Source organism: Nycticebus coucang, chromosome 4, assembly GCF_027406575.1.
Source record: "Nycticebus coucang isolate mNycCou1 chromosome 4, mNycCou1.pri, whole genome shotgun sequence".
Lineage (NCBI taxonomy): Eukaryota > Metazoa > Chordata > Mammalia > Primates > Lorisidae > Nycticebus > Nycticebus coucang.
In genome coordinates this window covers 53,228,442-53,244,686 of record NC_069783.1, presented here as the reverse complement: position 1 = coordinate 53,244,686, position 16,245 = coordinate 53,228,442, and the positions used below count along the sequence as shown (strand labels likewise).

General features: G+C 42.3%; 1 protein-coding gene across 4 annotated transcripts in view; it reads right to left on the bottom strand.

The window, feature by feature from the left end:
- The window catches only part of SPTBN1 (spectrin beta, non-erythrocytic 1), a 238,708-nt gene that overhangs the window by 48,146 nt on the left and 174,317 nt on the right, over positions 1-16,245 (bottom strand). For all 4 annotated transcript variants that reach the window (XM_053588956.1, XM_053588955.1, XM_053588957.1 and 1 more), the window contains 7 exons: positions 11,818-11,991; positions 7,741-7,832; positions 6,160-6,240; positions 5,495-5,610; positions 2,277-2,389; positions 1,375-1,562; positions 202-319 (listed from right to left, as the gene is read on the bottom strand). In XM_053588956.1, coding sequence (XP_053444931.1) covers positions 202-319; positions 1,375-1,562; positions 2,277-2,389; positions 5,495-5,610; positions 6,160-6,240; positions 7,741-7,832; positions 11,818-11,991 — 882 coding nt within the window. The remainder of the gene's footprint in view (positions 1-201; positions 320-1,374; positions 1,563-2,276; positions 2,390-5,494; positions 5,611-6,159; positions 6,241-7,740; positions 7,833-11,817; positions 11,992-16,245) is intronic.

The window sequence follows — 16,245 nt, the reverse complement described above, 5'->3', positions numbered from 1 at the left end:
ACGGTGCTCTCCTAAAGCCCCCACCAGACTGGCCTACCTCAAGTACCTGCTTGGCCCTCTGCCACACCTGAGCACCAGCTGTCAATTACCAGGTTCAGCAGGCAAGGACACACCCTTTCAATCTCCAGTCTTCTTAGCTATCAAAACCCAGGGACAGATCCTGAAACCAGTAAGGCCCCTGGAGAACCAAAGGCTTTTTACCTTGTTAATATCAGAGATGAGCTTCCCCTCCCGGGGCATGTAGACCTTCTGGTTGTTGGCCCTCATCTTGCTCTGAATAGTGAAAAGCAGTACTTCCAAGTTCCCCTTCTCTGTAAATCTAAGCAAAGAGAAAAAAGGCCATAATCATTATCTACTATAGTTTGTTCCTTCGAAAAAGTTCATCTGTTACTAGAGAAAGAAAACATTTCACATAGTCATGCAATTTTAAAAGTCACGAATCTCTGGTCTGATTTATGTGAAATGCATGCCAGAGAGACAGCAGCAGGTTAGTTACTGGGTATTACAAACCTCTAAATATGCCAAATGGTGGGATTGTTTCTGTAGTTGTTTGTTGTCCCTGAGATTTATATTTGAGGGTGTCAAAGGCACACAATACTCCTTTTTTAATTCCCTTAATCGAGATCTAACCCTAAGTCCTGGACAATGGACTTATTTCACTCACAGAGCACAGCTGAGTGTAATCAACAAGGGTTCTGTCAAAAGTCTGATACAAGTTTCAATGGGTTTCAGAGACCTCACTAAGGAATCCACCCTTAGTGAGATGGGGGGCCTTTATTTCTTGCATACCACTTTGGAACTATGGTATACAAGAGATAAAGACCCACCATCCTCATTCAACAATTAGGAACTTTAATACAAGTATATAAAAAAGAATCAAACTTTTGGCCAGCAAAATCTGATCTGAACTGTTATACAACTAGTCTCTCTGTTACTCTAGCACAATGTGAATATGTACACATTTTGCTGCAGGTATTTAGTAGGCTTGGTTATGAGTTACTGCCTCAGACCCACCTGTGCTCTTATATTAATAGAACATATATACTGTGCCACTTTTCTAAAAATCCAAAAAATGTGGAGTCCTGCAACATTCTAGCATAAGGGTTTTGGATAATGGACTGGAGACCTGTACTATTTCTTAGTATTCTTATGTATCCTGTACACTGGCACATTTCTATTATAAATAGCGCAGGAGAGGTATGATGTATAATAAATCTCAACAACACAGAATCATATGAAAAGGGGTAAGACAGGCCACTGGTGAGAGGCATTTGGTGAAGAGCTGAGGTCACAGAGGTCACAGAACAGGAGTCTGTTGGCTACTCTGACCTCTCTTCCCATACTGACAGCTTCTCATTACAATCTGCTTCTTACTTGGGTGGTTTTTCCACAGTGCGGTAAGTGTTGAATGCCTGAAGCTGTTGTTGAACCCCGACCAGTGAATTGGCAAATTTGCGATTGTTCAGAATGATGATGGTTTGTTCAATCCACTCGAGAAGGTCAGAGGCAAGTGATTCGTACTTTTCGATCATTTTTTCTGTTTCAATAGCATTGTCAAGCACCTGTACACAAGAGTTAGAAACACTGAAAAGACCCTGTCACCACGGGAGTAAATGCAGGGGCAGCCCTGCATGAGCACGTGCACTGTAACGGCTGTCTTTGAAATGACTCCGTCTGGCTTCAGCACGAGCATTTTAACTCAAAGAACCATTTGCACCCAGACTGGCTTTTTTTGTGTGGTGAGCAACAACAGCTTAACTGGACTATAATTCATTCTGTAACCTCCCAACCCCCAGGCAAAGAATTTTTGAATGACTTCTGTAGCTTAACCTCCGAAATTCCTAGAAAAAGAAAAAGGGCTCTAAATAGCTTGGTCTTGTCCCATGAATTTTCCATTCTATTACATACAGAGGACAATGTCATCTGGTCTGAGGTGTTTTGAAAAATATAGCAGATGAACAAACACTGGCCAAAGGAGAAGTGAAAGTAAAAAGCCTAACACCAAACCTTTTCAACTGTGTTGTAAGTAGGATTCCATGTCCATGACATTAGTCAACTTGGCCAGATTTCCAATACCCAATTTTCTGGAATGGTTGAGTAGAGGGGTTTTCCTGGGTCTGAGACACCCCCTCAAATCCTTTCCTAAATACTTCAGCCATTGCTCCTACCTCCTGTTACCCCTGGGATGAAGAGGTGTCTGCCTACTTCCCTGCCACTCTTGCCGTCTGCCACAGATGGCTGTTGGCAAGCTTCTTACAAAACTGCTGTGAGCTCACCTTTCCAATTCGTTTTCCTTCCACAGCCAAGGCTTTCATCTTAGAGAAGTAGTGGTAATAAGTCACCACGTAAGTGATAATGGACTTCTCATCAGGGTGGTCCACGCTGATGTCTGTAACCCAGAGAAGGCTCTGCTTAGGGGTGCTGCCACTGTGCCCCACCCAGGCAACAGCAAAACCAGAACAACCGTCTGACAACACTGAACAGCCCCCCCCCCCTTTCATTTTTTGTATTTGCGGGTTCTGGCATCAGTGCATTAATTACAAGGACAATAAGGATGAAACCGTATCACTCATCCGTCTATCATGTGAATATTCACAAAGTGCCTTCTACAGGCGCATCTTGCTCTTCCCCTTGCCCCTACTTTACCAAATGGGGTTTGTGTTTCTTAAGTCCTCATTTCTGCTTCTAGCACCAGCCTCTGCCCCAGTTGCTCGGTCTTCAGACATCTTTATCGCCTTGTTACTCATATCCAGCTGGTCACTCATCTGAGTCTGGATGGCTCTACTTATGGAACCCTATTGTCACTTATGGTTCAGACTCCAGTGCCACAACCTGAGACACGGCTCCCTCGCAGTGTCTGCCAGTTCACTCCCGTGGTGCCCCAGACTGATCTTCCAGAAGCACAGCTGGGAACACATTTCCTCCTACCTCAACATTACTCAGAAGTACCCTTCAGTCTGAAGAATAAAGTATAAGCCCTCTAGTCCTCTAGAATCTGGATGTAACTTTCCTTCCCTTTTTTCAATCCTTCTATTCCACAGATATTTACTGGGCTTCCTCTAAGTGCCAAGCATTGTTCTAGACACTTTTAATCTATATATCTGATCCAGACTTGACTCTTCTCCATTCCCCTTACACATCCCAATTTCTAACATGCCTCCCTCCTCACAACTTCTCTTTGCCTCAGATGGCCTTCCCTACCTTGCTACTTTTTCACCATCCTTCAAGGTCCAGGTCAAAGTGACCAGCCCAACACAACGGCTTACGGTCCCTACAGCTGGTGGTACTGTCTCCCTCCTCTATTCCCCTAGGACTCTGTATGGACACACAACTCACTTTCTACCAGGCATTATGATTATTTATGCCTGTTTGATTTGCCTTTTAAGATTCAGTCCTCGGGGGCAAGCCTGTCCTGCCAAGCCCCTGTCACTCCACCTACCGCCTTCCTAGTGTGTTGTCCTACACAATGTGGGTGGTCAATAAAAATTTATTCAGAGAACAAAAATGATCTTAAAATAAATGGCCAGTCTTTGAGGTATAGCAATATTTAGTGAAGTGCTCAACTTGGGATAGAATAGTGGTTCTCAACCTGTGGGTCACGACCCACAGCAACTGTGTTAAAAAAGGGGCAGCATCAGGAAGGTTGAGAACCACTGGGATAGACTGATAAGAAACCCCACAGGACAGCTCTTTATCTTTAGACACATCAGGCTCTTTTTCAAGATACATTTACACATACACCTTCGTTTCTATCCCCAACCCTCCCCTAGCCCTGTATGAAGCAAGATTGTTTCTTGTATTTTAAACATGAGAACGCTAAGGCCTAGCGCTAGGTTGCTGCCTGTCTGGGATCACCAAGGCAGCCAATGGTGGAGAGGCCAGAATCACAGCTATAGTTCCCACCCCAGGGCTTCTGCGTCTGTTCAGCTTCATCAAAGTGTATGCCCAAAGGAGAAAGAATTAGAGAATAGCCAGAGAAGAATGCCAGCTTTGTATCCCTTTAATCAACGCAAAGTGTCAACGCAACTGCAAGGAGCGAGCGGGCAAAACTTTTTAACTTGTCTGCAAGTATTTTTTAAGTGACACCCTTGAGAACACTCGACTACTAATAATTAAGACCAAACTTTAAAAGATAAGTGACATCAGCTGCCTTCTTAGCTCTCTGTCTTGTGATTTGGGGAACATCAATCCCTTTTTCATACCAGGCAGTAATTAGAAGGCTTAACTAATGAGCAAGTTATTAAAAAATTTTGCCACTGTGATAGAAAAAAAAAGATTCTTTATCAAAAGCACAATGAACTAAGGCTAAGGAAAAATTCCTTCCCATAATAAGGTAGGGGTAAAGCACAAAGATTTATCACAACCCAAGGAATTTTTCTGTTTATACTGAGAAATCATTTAATGAGCTAGCACAAAGATAATTTTATCTCAGCTTCCTGTAGCGAACATATCAGTGAATCTCATGCATTGGAAAATAGCACAAATCCTGCTTGGCAGCCTCATGACCTCAATATGCCCTTGGGGAGTTAAACTTCCTATTCTATATTTATAAGAACTTTAAACTTTCACTCACATACACATAGTTTTTTCTCTGTCTAGTATTTGCTCACAGTTGAGGGGATCTATAAGCCTACAGCACTACAAACAAATCCTCTGATATTTTAAATGCTTCTCAAAATTAGAAAAAGTTCCTCTGGGAGCTCATATTGAAATGAAGCCGAGAATTAGGATTTTGTTAAGCAAGGGAGCTATAACCTGGGGGACTGCTCCACACAGTTAAGCTCCACGTCACACAGGGACCCGGAGTAGAGGGATCAGTCCTGGGCAGAGAATGGGATGTGGTCAGCCATGAAGGACTGAGGGTGCTGCTCTTTCCCCACACCACCCTTTCCTGAACGTATCTTTCTCATTTACGCTCACACTCGCTTACAAAGTCCCTGCCTCCAGTCTCTACCCATCCAAAACTAACCTGCTTGCCATCTTCACAAGACTGTTGGCCAACAAGCACTCACTGAGAAGTGATGCCTCACTCAGGTTCTCTACTTTGAGAACTGAACTCACTGAGGTTCTCTACTTTGAGCACGGCTGCTAAGACGCTTCATGACTCCCCACTGTATGCAGAATAACCTCTAAAAGTTTCAGCCTATGAGTGCCCCATTTACTTCTCCTGGGTATATTCCCTACTGTTACCCCATTAAACGCCATTCATGCTGGATTTCTGGTCCTCAAATTCACCTTCTTCTTTCCTGGTTCTACACCTTTGCTTGTGTAAGTCCTTCATGCAAGAATGACCTCTCCTTCAGAATCTGTTTAAGCCACACTCATCTTTCAAGGCCTTTTCTAATGTCACCCTTTCTATAAATCCTTAAATAATTTTCATAACCAAAATGAAGCTCCTCTTCCTTTGGTAATTCCCAGAGCGTGTTGTACAAATAAAACAGACAGACACAAAGCAGATGCTACAGAAGCTAAAGGTCCCCCCTTGAGTCCTCACCTTCGGGGTCCAGCAGTTTGGTGAGGCCCAGATGCTGCTCCGCCAGGTTGAATGCATTCTGCAGGTTGTAGTGTGCATTGGATTTCTTTAGTTTGTCAAAATCTATCAGGTCAGGCCTGTGTAGAACAACAGTGGAACATAACAGAAGTCATGTCACTAATACGATGCAATTATTACTCCAAGAATGTTAAAATAACCACTTAGTGGAAAAAACTCTAAAACATAGAGGGTGCCAAAAAAGTATATACATTTTAACAAAAAGTGAATTAAATTTGTAATACTCTAATTATGTTTGACTTCTGTGATTACAAGAGCTGCTCAATATGACTTGTACATAGTATTCATCTTTTGTTATTGATACATACTATTACAATTTTAATAGTTTTAGGCACCCTCTGTATTACATAATCATCAAACAATGAAACTGATTTTTAAACAAATACTTCTAAGTTTATTGAGAGAACAAAAAGATAATGAGTGAACTTGTTTGTTTGGGAGAATTTACATATTCTCCCTTATTTTCCTCAAATGGAAATGTAGGAATTTCCACCATCGTGCCCCTTTAAGGCCAATAGATGTGAGAATCAGAGTCACCCAGATGTGCTAGAGAAGAATGGCAACATTCTGAACCCCCACAATTGGCAGCATGACCTCCGTGGAGTTACCGGTGTTTGTGGATCAGCGCATTGAAGGCCATGCCGTCCCTCCAGCTAGTGGTGAAATTGTGAATGTTGACATTGGGGTACCTGCCAAGGACAGATGAGAGAAAAACAACACAATTACTAAATAAAGCTTTTTATTTTTGCTAAATGTAGCATTTTTTAAAAAGTTGGGGTTATAGGGAGGCGCCTGCGGCTCAGTGAGTAGGGTGCTGGCCCCATATACTGAGGGTGGCAGGTTCGAACCTGGCCCCGGTCAAACTGCAACAAAAAATAGCTGGGTGTTGTGGCAGATGCCTGTAGTCCCAGCTACTCGGGAGGCTGAGGCAGGAGAATCGCCTAAGCCCAAGAGTTGGAGGTTGCTGTGAGCTGTGACACCACAGCACCCTACTGAGGGTGACAAAGTAAGACTCTGTCTCTAAAAAAAAAAGTTGGGGTTATAAATGCTGAGTATTGTAAAACCTAAGGCAATGGATATTAATCAATAAGGACAATCAAGTCAGAACAAATATCCCATGAACTCCAGCTAGCTACAAAATAAAAATACACGTCTATGTGGCTTTTCTTGCTTCATACTTGAACCACACAGAAGATACAAACCATATCCTAGATTTAAAACACTATTCTTTCTTAGGAAACAGTGACCACAGCTAGGCACCTCTGAGAACTGCTTCCTCCAGCTTTCTACTCCACCTATAAATACACCAGGACCTACAGCCACCGGGATCCAAATTCACACCTTACTCTGAGGTAAGAGAGGTAAAGAGAGCTGCTTTTTCCCTTAATCACTAAAATAGATGACACTCTGTGAAACCAGTACCTCCCTGAAAAAAACATGTTTGAAACTCAGCCATAATGAGTCAGACATTCTATACCATATGGATTATTAACTTTTTATCTGTGGATGATAAAAGTTCACACCTGACCTGATCCCCTTATTAGGCCATAAGCTAACCTATAGTTTCCATAACTCATATTCATTACAGTTACACCCACACTTAAAGTAGTTTTGACACAAACTCCAATTAATCTGACAGAAAAATTGGTTCTCAGTAAGTACTTATGACCCTAAACCAATTTGATGTGAACTTAAAGGTTCAGCATCAGTTGCGCTCTGACAACTTCAGTGAGCAACAAAAAAGATACAGTTCTCTAAAAATATCTTCACTAAAGTTTCAATGAAAGAATAAAAGGAAAGAAAACCGAGAAAGATGTAAAAAGGTTAACATTGCACAAAGCTCCCAAAACAGCAGAAATTGAAGGGAAAAGAAAATTCACAATTGTATTTTTAAACGGTTATGAATGTGCTTCTTCCTAAAAATGCTATCATGGTTCAAAAATTGAAAATATAATGCACCTGGAGCTTCCTTAATGAAGACAAGGGAATGATGTGGAGATGTGACAGGTTCAAAATATAAATCAGAACCCCTCCCATCCGGAGAGCTAGTCAAGGTATCAGCTGCTCACGTGCTAACGCGTTCTCAATGGAAGCCGCGGAAAAGACACCTGTCAACACCTTCTAAGTGACGACCACAGTGGAACCCAGTCCTGGAAGAAGCGCCCGCCACCCTCCAGGCTCACACTCACCCAGCTGTCTTCATCTGGCACCACAGTAGCAAGGCATCCTTGGCAGATTTCTTCTCTTTGTTGTCTTCAGTTTCCACACTGATATCCTGGATCTAAGATTTACAAAGAAACACCAGATGGGTCAGCTGCCTGACAAGGGTCACTGATTGCCTAAGAATTGCAATCAGTGTAACCTGGCTTACTGTACCCTCAGTGAATCCCCAACAATAAAAAAAAAAAAAAAAAAAAGAATGAACTCCAATCAAAGCCTTGCCCCGCAGACTATCTCCTATGTCAGTGAAAACTGCTTCCTGAAGTCAGGGCTCACTTCAGAAACACAACCAGAGTTAAGTTTTCTACTCTGCACAGAGGCTCTGGGTGAAGGGAGGACCCCAGCTTCTTTCTGCATCTATGACAGCCCACCTTTCCAACTGTCAGCTAGCACAGTGGTTCATACAGCACATGGCAAACCTCCTCAGACCCCAGAAAAATATTAAGTTTGGCTTTTTATAACCAAAGATTTTCAATGCCTTTTTAAATCTCAGATTATTGTGAAGGTACAAACGATTAGATTCCATAGTTTCCATTTGGAAGATTAAAGTCCAACTAAAAGGCCTATACCCAGGTCGTGTAAGAGAAATGTGAATCAAAACCACACAAGACATCACCTAACCCCAGAGAGAACTACTCACGTCACAAAGTCCCAAAGCAAGCGATGTAGAGAGAAAGGAACACTCATACACTATCGGTGGGACTGCAAACTTGCACAACCTCTCGGGAAAGCAGTATGGAAATTCCTCAAGAACTACAAGTAGCACTTGCATTTGATCTTGCAATCCCATTACTAGGTATTTACTCAAAGGAAAAAAAAAGCATGCTATCACAAAGACAATTAAGCCTGAATGTTTCAAAGCAGCACAATGTACAATCACAAAGACAGGGAAAACAACTCAAATGCCCATCAACACACAAATCAACTAGCAAACTGTGGTATATGTAGACCATGGAGTGTGATTCAGCCAGAAAACAGATAGAGATTATGTATCTTTTGCAACAAACATTTTTTTAAACCAGAGTGCAACCTTCATTGGTGAGGACACCGAATACACCATTTCCTGAAAGCTGACCCAACCTCTCAGAGAAAGAGCATATTTAAATGCTACACCCCCTCCGTCTACTTTTGTAAGCTACTCACAGGCAGCACGTGTTCAACATTATACATAAAGCCCGGGCTAGTAAGCCCAGAAGTCAGACTGCCTGGGCCTAAATCAAGGCTTCAGCACCTGTGCGCCCTCGGGTGCGCTCTTCAGCTACCTCATCTGATGAGTGGCAACATGAACGGTGGCTGCCTCTCAGAACAGTTATGTGCTTAAAATGAGATAAGAATGTGAAGTGCCGAGCGCATGGTAAGGACTCACAGGTGTTAGTTCTTGGATTAGGAGCAAGCTACTAGCTATATGACTTTAGACGAATGTTCCAAATACCCTTTTGTCTTTAGTTTCTGAAAATATAACAAAATGTGAGATGGGTTTGGGAGTGGTGTTGGCTAGGTCATCTATCCCCTTCCAGCTATAACCCTTTCAAGCTTCTCCACCTTGCACCCTCCAAACTCTCTCTATTCAATCTATGAATATTTCCCAGAATTCTTCTTGAAAAGGAGCTAGAAGGAGGACAAAATAGATAAAGATAGCATTTAAAACCTAGAAACTTTCAACTGGGAGTAATATCTAAGAATGGAAACTATACTTTAAAAAATTTCTCTATTTTTAATGTGGTTAAGAATGTGATATCTGAGTTTGCATAAAACCCAATCTCTATTATTAGGGTAATTAGCTTATGTGCAAAAAGTAATGTGAAAGAACCACCCTTATCCCTCTCTCAAGGGGCAAGACACAGATACTGGGAAAGGCAGACTGCAATGTTACACAGTGACTCCCATCAGCTCTCTTATGCTTCTGTGTGAGGAAGACTATTTCCCTTCTAGATTTGCTAATATAGAAAAAAGTCTGCCCTTCTGAAAGTTGAGCCAGTTCCCTCTCTACCCAAGGACTCTAACTTACTGCAATTTCTGTCTTCTACTCTCTTTTAAAGGTACAGCAGCATAATACCTGTGCGTCATCATCAGTATTTAATGGACACGTGCTCTGTGCACACAGGGTAGGCCACATCCCGGGAACTGTGGTGGGTTGGAGGGCGGGTACACACCTAAGTGCAGGTATGCACAATGTGCTGGGAACTTAGATGAGACTGTATATTCGAGAGCTAGGGAAGGAGGAGAACTTTGCAGCTACATGGGGAAGCTTCACCAAAGAGACAAAACCTGAGCTGGGCCACATATTTGTGGAACAGGTGATAATTTAATAAAGCTGCTGCAGGAAGCCAAATCTCGTAAGACATGAGCCTACTGTGGGCCACACGGTAACATCAATGGCCTGTTCCTCTTGTCTCAAAGGAAAAGGAGAAAATACGCCATCAACATTTAAAAGTTGAAGTATGGAAACAAACAAGCTGGCACAAAGGTAAATTAGTCAATGACTCAACCCAATTCATGCTGAGAATCCTGAAAAGGGCTGCGTATGCCAGCTCCCTGACATAGGCACCAAGCCACTGTCAAGAGGAGCTGCGATTGGAATGCTCTTCCCTGCTCTGATTACTGCAGGCCAAAGGCAATAGAAATAGAACATTTCACTTTGCAAAAATGGGGTGAAACTTGGGGAGTGTCCTGCTAACTTCACCTCTTTTGGCGTAAGACCTGAGAGCCATAATTAGTGAATTCAACGGCATCCGCTCCATCTTCAAATCATTCCATTCAGGAACTGAATGACAGAAACCTACATAAGAGTTCTATCTAGGAAAAAAAATGACCCTGATTGGTGTAATTAACTCCATGAAGGATGTCATCTTCAACAGTGGTTCCCTCCTCAGACCTACTTAATCAATTTACTGGGGCTGGGCTCTGGGAACCTAAATTATTATTGAAAAGGTTGGGGAGCTGCTTCTTTCTGTAACTCCACATTAGCTCCCACCACTTCCTCCCACAGACAGGCCCACAGCACTGAAGGCTCCAGCCCAGTCCTAGGGGAAGTGAGAAGGGACTGGTCACCGGCTGAGTTCAGAGTTTCAATAAGTAAACAAAGAGAGCTATAATTTGATTTTTCTTTTTATGCAAGGTTTTTATTTACCCAGAAAGATCAAGCTGATCTTTATCTAAGAGCAGACCGGGAAGGGAAGGAAAGGCAGGAGAGAACACAGTCACGAAGGAGACAGGGCTGTCAGAGCATTTGTTTGCAGAGTAACCTGACACTGTGGTAAGAACTTGTTCCTGCCTTTCAGATTTCAATCGACAAGCGTGCCCTTGAAGCGTGTGCCTGGAGAAAGAGCCAGCCATCAGGCCAGTGGTGCTTCACAGCCCTGAAGTGCTGTCTGCGCTCCCACTGCAGCCCTAACTTCTCTCGGTCCTCAGTTTCCTCATAAAGTAAAAGAACGAGACAAAATGATCTTGAGCGTACCCTCTGACTTAAAATACTTCTAGATTTAGAGCCTTCCTCCTCAAGTATAATAAAATCATCATCAACTCAAACAAGTATAAGGCTTTTGTACTTTTCCCCTGAAAACTGCTTCCTCACATCCAAAGGAAAATGAGAAGGCAAAAATGGAGCCCACACACATGCTGTAACTCTAAATAGCTTCTGCTAAAAATATTCTAAGACACACATCACAGTTTGGTGAAGTTCAGACAGTCTAGTGCTAGTAACCCAGCACCAGCCACATCCTTATACCTCTGCTCCCGAGAGCCAAGCAGCAGAGAGCAAACCTTTAGAGGAGATGCCAGGGATCTGGTGCGCTGGGATGCAGCCTGGAAACCTCCTGACACGAAGACCTGTGTGACAGGAGACCTAGGAAAACTGCAGGAGGACACGGCAGCTTCCACATCCTCCGGGCTGGTGCAACACACTGCTTGGCACACCTGACTCTGAAAAGTGCTTCCAACCTGGTTTTCTTTCCTGGTCCCTCTGGAATGGGGATGCCAGCTCCACAAGGACGCTCATATCAGGGAGGGCAGCCTAAATCCTGAGCATCCGTGAATATATCCTTTACCTGGAAGCGCAGGATGATGGTCCAGATGAGGCCAAGGGTCAGACGGTGGTTCCCATCCACGATGTCGTGGGACCCCATATTCTCAAGATGGACTCTCTGCTCCTTCAGGAACTGAAGTGCCTTGTCCACATTCTCCAGACAGTGAATGCGCATTCGCCCCTTGGTGGGTTTAGGCTAGAAACGGGAGAGCAGAGGTGGAGAAAGATCATCCAACAGGGCAGAGACAGCCCAAGGTACTGCCTAGAGTTGTGTACACCGGTTCCTAGGGCACTCTCCTGCCCGAACCAGAACATTACCGAACACATGCTCTTCCTGTCCAAGGACAGCACTTATCCAACAGCCGCAGGAGAGCATACTTTCAGTGATGGTAACAAATTCCTCTTCAGAAATGTGTTTAATAGTGGAAGCTGCACAATTTTAAAATGCACATAGAAATGGGAAGTTTAAGAAGAGAGACCCCAATTTTCACCGAGAATTTTAGCGTGGCTGCTGCCATTCATACAGTTGTTTGCAGATGCACGACAAAACACCTGTTATGATTTTCGGATTGCTTTAAAGGTCCTAACAGCTTTATCACCTAAGGCTGGCTCAAAGTGGAAATGGGACCCAATACCAAATCTGGCAACTGCCAAGTGGTGGTTTTGTGATAGGCATGAGGAGGTGGTTAAGTAAAAGGGTGTAATTTACTAAAAACAAAGGAGAAAGAAAAAAATATATGAGAGTAGTTGAATCTGAGTACCTTATATGTTTCTTCCTTTTACCCAGATATATCAAAATCTAAAAAAGGCTTATGGAAGGTGAAAATTTTAAATAAAGCAAAATAAAGCAAAACATATTTATTATCGATATCTACAACATCCAATATGTATAGCTACTATAAATACATACTACATACATGTACACACATAGAGTTGACACTTGAATAACACAGATTTTAAAGGTATGGGCCCACTTACAAATTATTTTCAATAAATATATTGGAAAAACTTTTCGTTTACAACAATTAGAAAAAACTCAAATGAATGCTATAGCCTAGAAATCGTGAAAAAAGTTTTAAAAAGATGTGTTATGAATGCATGAAATATATGTAGATGCTAGTCATTTTATTACTTACCATAAAATACAGTAGAACCTCCATAACTGACCACCTCCTTACGCTGACCTCATTTTCACAGACATGCACCACATGTACGTATCAGTAGAGCAGGCCTAGTTCCTTATGCTGACCACCGCTGGATATTGATCAGTTTGTTACAGTTCCTTGGGTGGTCAACTTATAGAGGTTCTACTGTATATACAAATCTATTATAAAGTTAAAATGTATCAAAACTTACATGGCTTGGTGCTTGTAGCTCAAGTGGCTAAGGCGCCAGCCACACACACCAGAGCTGGTGGGTTCGAATTCTAGCCTGGGCCTGCAAACAACAATGACAACTACAACCAAAAAATTGCTGGGCGTTGTGGCGGGCACCTGTAGTCCCAACTACACGGGATGCTGAGGCAAGAGAAATCGCTTAAGCCCAGTAATTGGAGGTTGCTGTGAGCTGTGATGCCCCAGCACTCTACCCAGGGCAATAGCTTGAAGCTCTGTCTTAAAAAGAAAAAAAAAAAAAACTTACAAAAAGGGCAAACCATAGGTACAATTTGTAGTTAAAAGAAATGTACATGAATGTAAAGATATAGTATTAAATAGTATTAAACCATAACTAAAAAATGAACTGTAGTACCTACTGTATTACTGTAATGACGTCCTAGCGACGGCCTGTCACTCTTGTGGTGAGCTCAAGTATTGTGAGTACCTGCTTTAATGCTTAAGACACTAACCACCTCCACATCATTGCTCCAGTACTTTGTGTACTGAAGGAAAAAGTGATCTCTCATGGTTCTTGGGTATTTTTCATCTTGTTAATGTAATACCATAAGCCTTGAATAATATCAGGGGACCCATCTAGAGTGATGCTAAAAGTGTTCCCCAAAAGCAGACAAAAGTCATGATATTATAAGAAAAAGCTGAACTGCTTGTTATGCATCATAGGTTGACATCTACAGCTCTGGCTGACTACCATTTTCAAGATTAAAAATTAAAAAAAAAAAAAAAAAAAAAAAAAATTCCTGAAGCTACCACCAAAGCTGTGCCACTAGGCATGAAGATCTTGCGCTTTTTGTGAAATACCTTTTTATCCCATATTGAAAGTGTAGCTTTTATGTAGGTACCAGATTGCTATAAGAAAAGTATGTCTATAAATTAACATGATTTGAGAAAAAGCCATCATTATGTGACAACCTAAAGCAAAAGGAAGGTGAAGGATCTAAAGGTGGAGAATTTGGTGCCAACAAAGGATGATTTGACAATTTTAAAAAGAGGTGTGGTTTAGAAAGTGTCAAGGGAATAAGAGAAGCAGTTACTGCCCACCACGAGGCAACAGATGAGTTCTGGACACCACTGAGAAAATCACCAAGGAGAAAGGGCACCTGGCTCAACAGGTTTTTCATGCAGACCAGAGTATGCCTCATTCTGGGGGAAAAAGCCACAAAGCATACTTACCAGTAAAGAAGAGACATGATGACCAGGATTTCAGGCAAGGAAGGATAGACTAACTCTCAGGACTGCCTTTATAAAGCTGCTTACCCTAGGGCCTTAAAGAGAAAAGATGAACACCAGCTGCCAGTCCCTTGGGTGTACAAGAAGGCCTGGACAATGAGAACACTATTTCTGGATTGGTTCCATCTATGCTTTTCCCCTGAAGCCTGAAAGTTCCTTGCCAGCAAGAAATGGCCTATGAAAGTTCTTCTGATAGTGGACAATGCCCCCGGCCACTCAGAACCCTATGAGCTCAACACGAAAGGTGTCAGAGTGGTCTACTATCCCCAAGCACAATGTCTCTAGTCCAGTCTACAAAAAACGTCTAGAGAGGCTTGTCTCTACTAAAAAAGAAAAGCCTGTAAGGACCCTTCAAAGCTCATTATAAATGATACTCTACGGAAGGGATTGCCAATGCTTTGGAAGAGAACCCTGACAGAATATTGTGAAAGTGTGGAAAAATTACACCATTGAAGATGTCATCCTTGTTACAGAAAAAGCCATCCAGTCCAAAACAGAAACTTCCTGCTGGAGAAAACTGTGTCCAGATGTTATGCATGACTTCACAGGATTTATAACAGCCAATCAAGGAAATCATGAAAGACATTCTGAGTATGGCAAAAAAGGTGGGCGGGTGAAGGGTTTCAAGATATGAATTTTAGAGAAATTCAAGCGCTAACTGAAAACAACTTCATGAAGATGGCGGCTTCTGAACAAGCTGCCACTTTAAGAGTGGCAGAAGGACTCTTGAGGCCAGGAATTCAAGACCAGCTTGAGCACGATGGAGCCCCGACTCTATAAAAAAAGAAAAATTAGGGTGCCTATAGGTCAGTGGTAAGAGCGCTGGCCCTGTGCACTGGAGGCAGCAGGTTCAAACCCAGCCTAGGCCTGCTTAGCAAAAAAAGAAAAGAAAAATTAGCTGTGTGTGGTAGTGTCCACCTGTAGTCCCAGTTAATCAGGAGGCTGAGTCTGAGAGTGTGAGGCTGCAGTGAGCTATAATAATGCCATCATACTCTAGCCCAGGTGACAGAGTGAGACCCTATCTCAAAAAACAAAAAAATTCTGCCTCCCAGTATATTATTATTTTTTTTACTTTCTTTTCTCCTACAGAAAAGGACAAGCAAGAAAAAAAAATGTGCTTTGACCCCGAAGAAATAAAATTATAAGCAGAGACCTACCACAAGCAGAGACCTACCACAAGTGGTAATAAACTCTTATTTTTAATACAGTCATTCCTCAGTATCTGTGGAAAATTTGTTCTAGGACCCCTAAGGATACCAAAATCCCTGTTGCTCAAATTTCTAACATAAAATGCTATATTTGCGTATAACCTATACCCATCCTCCAGTCTAAATCATATCTAGATTACTTATAATACCTAATATAATGTAAATGCTATAAAAAGTTATACTATTTTGCTTTTTAAATTTTTTATTCTTCTATTGCTATTTTTTGTTCTCTCCCACCGTATCTTTGATCTGCAGCTGGTTGAATCCATAGATGCAGAACTCAACTGCAATAGCAATGGAAAAGGAAATGTCGCCAAAAACTGGGGTTATCACATTATTATAACCTTCCTTATGCTAAAATGGGTAAGGGGAATTTTCTCTCTGGAAACTTCGAAACTAATTTATGTAAGAAACGCTAGGATTTGTTGTGTTATGCCAGGTGGTAACATGACATCAAAATCAAGCAATCTAATGAAGCAGGAAAAAAGAAAGATATAAAATACACTGGGGGTAGACCCAGTCTAAAACCCCGGCTCTGCTTCTGTAGGTGCTGCCTGAGGCAACACCAGCACCGACTCTTTCCGGGGTGCACCTGTTAGCCCCCTCATGCTAGTGTTA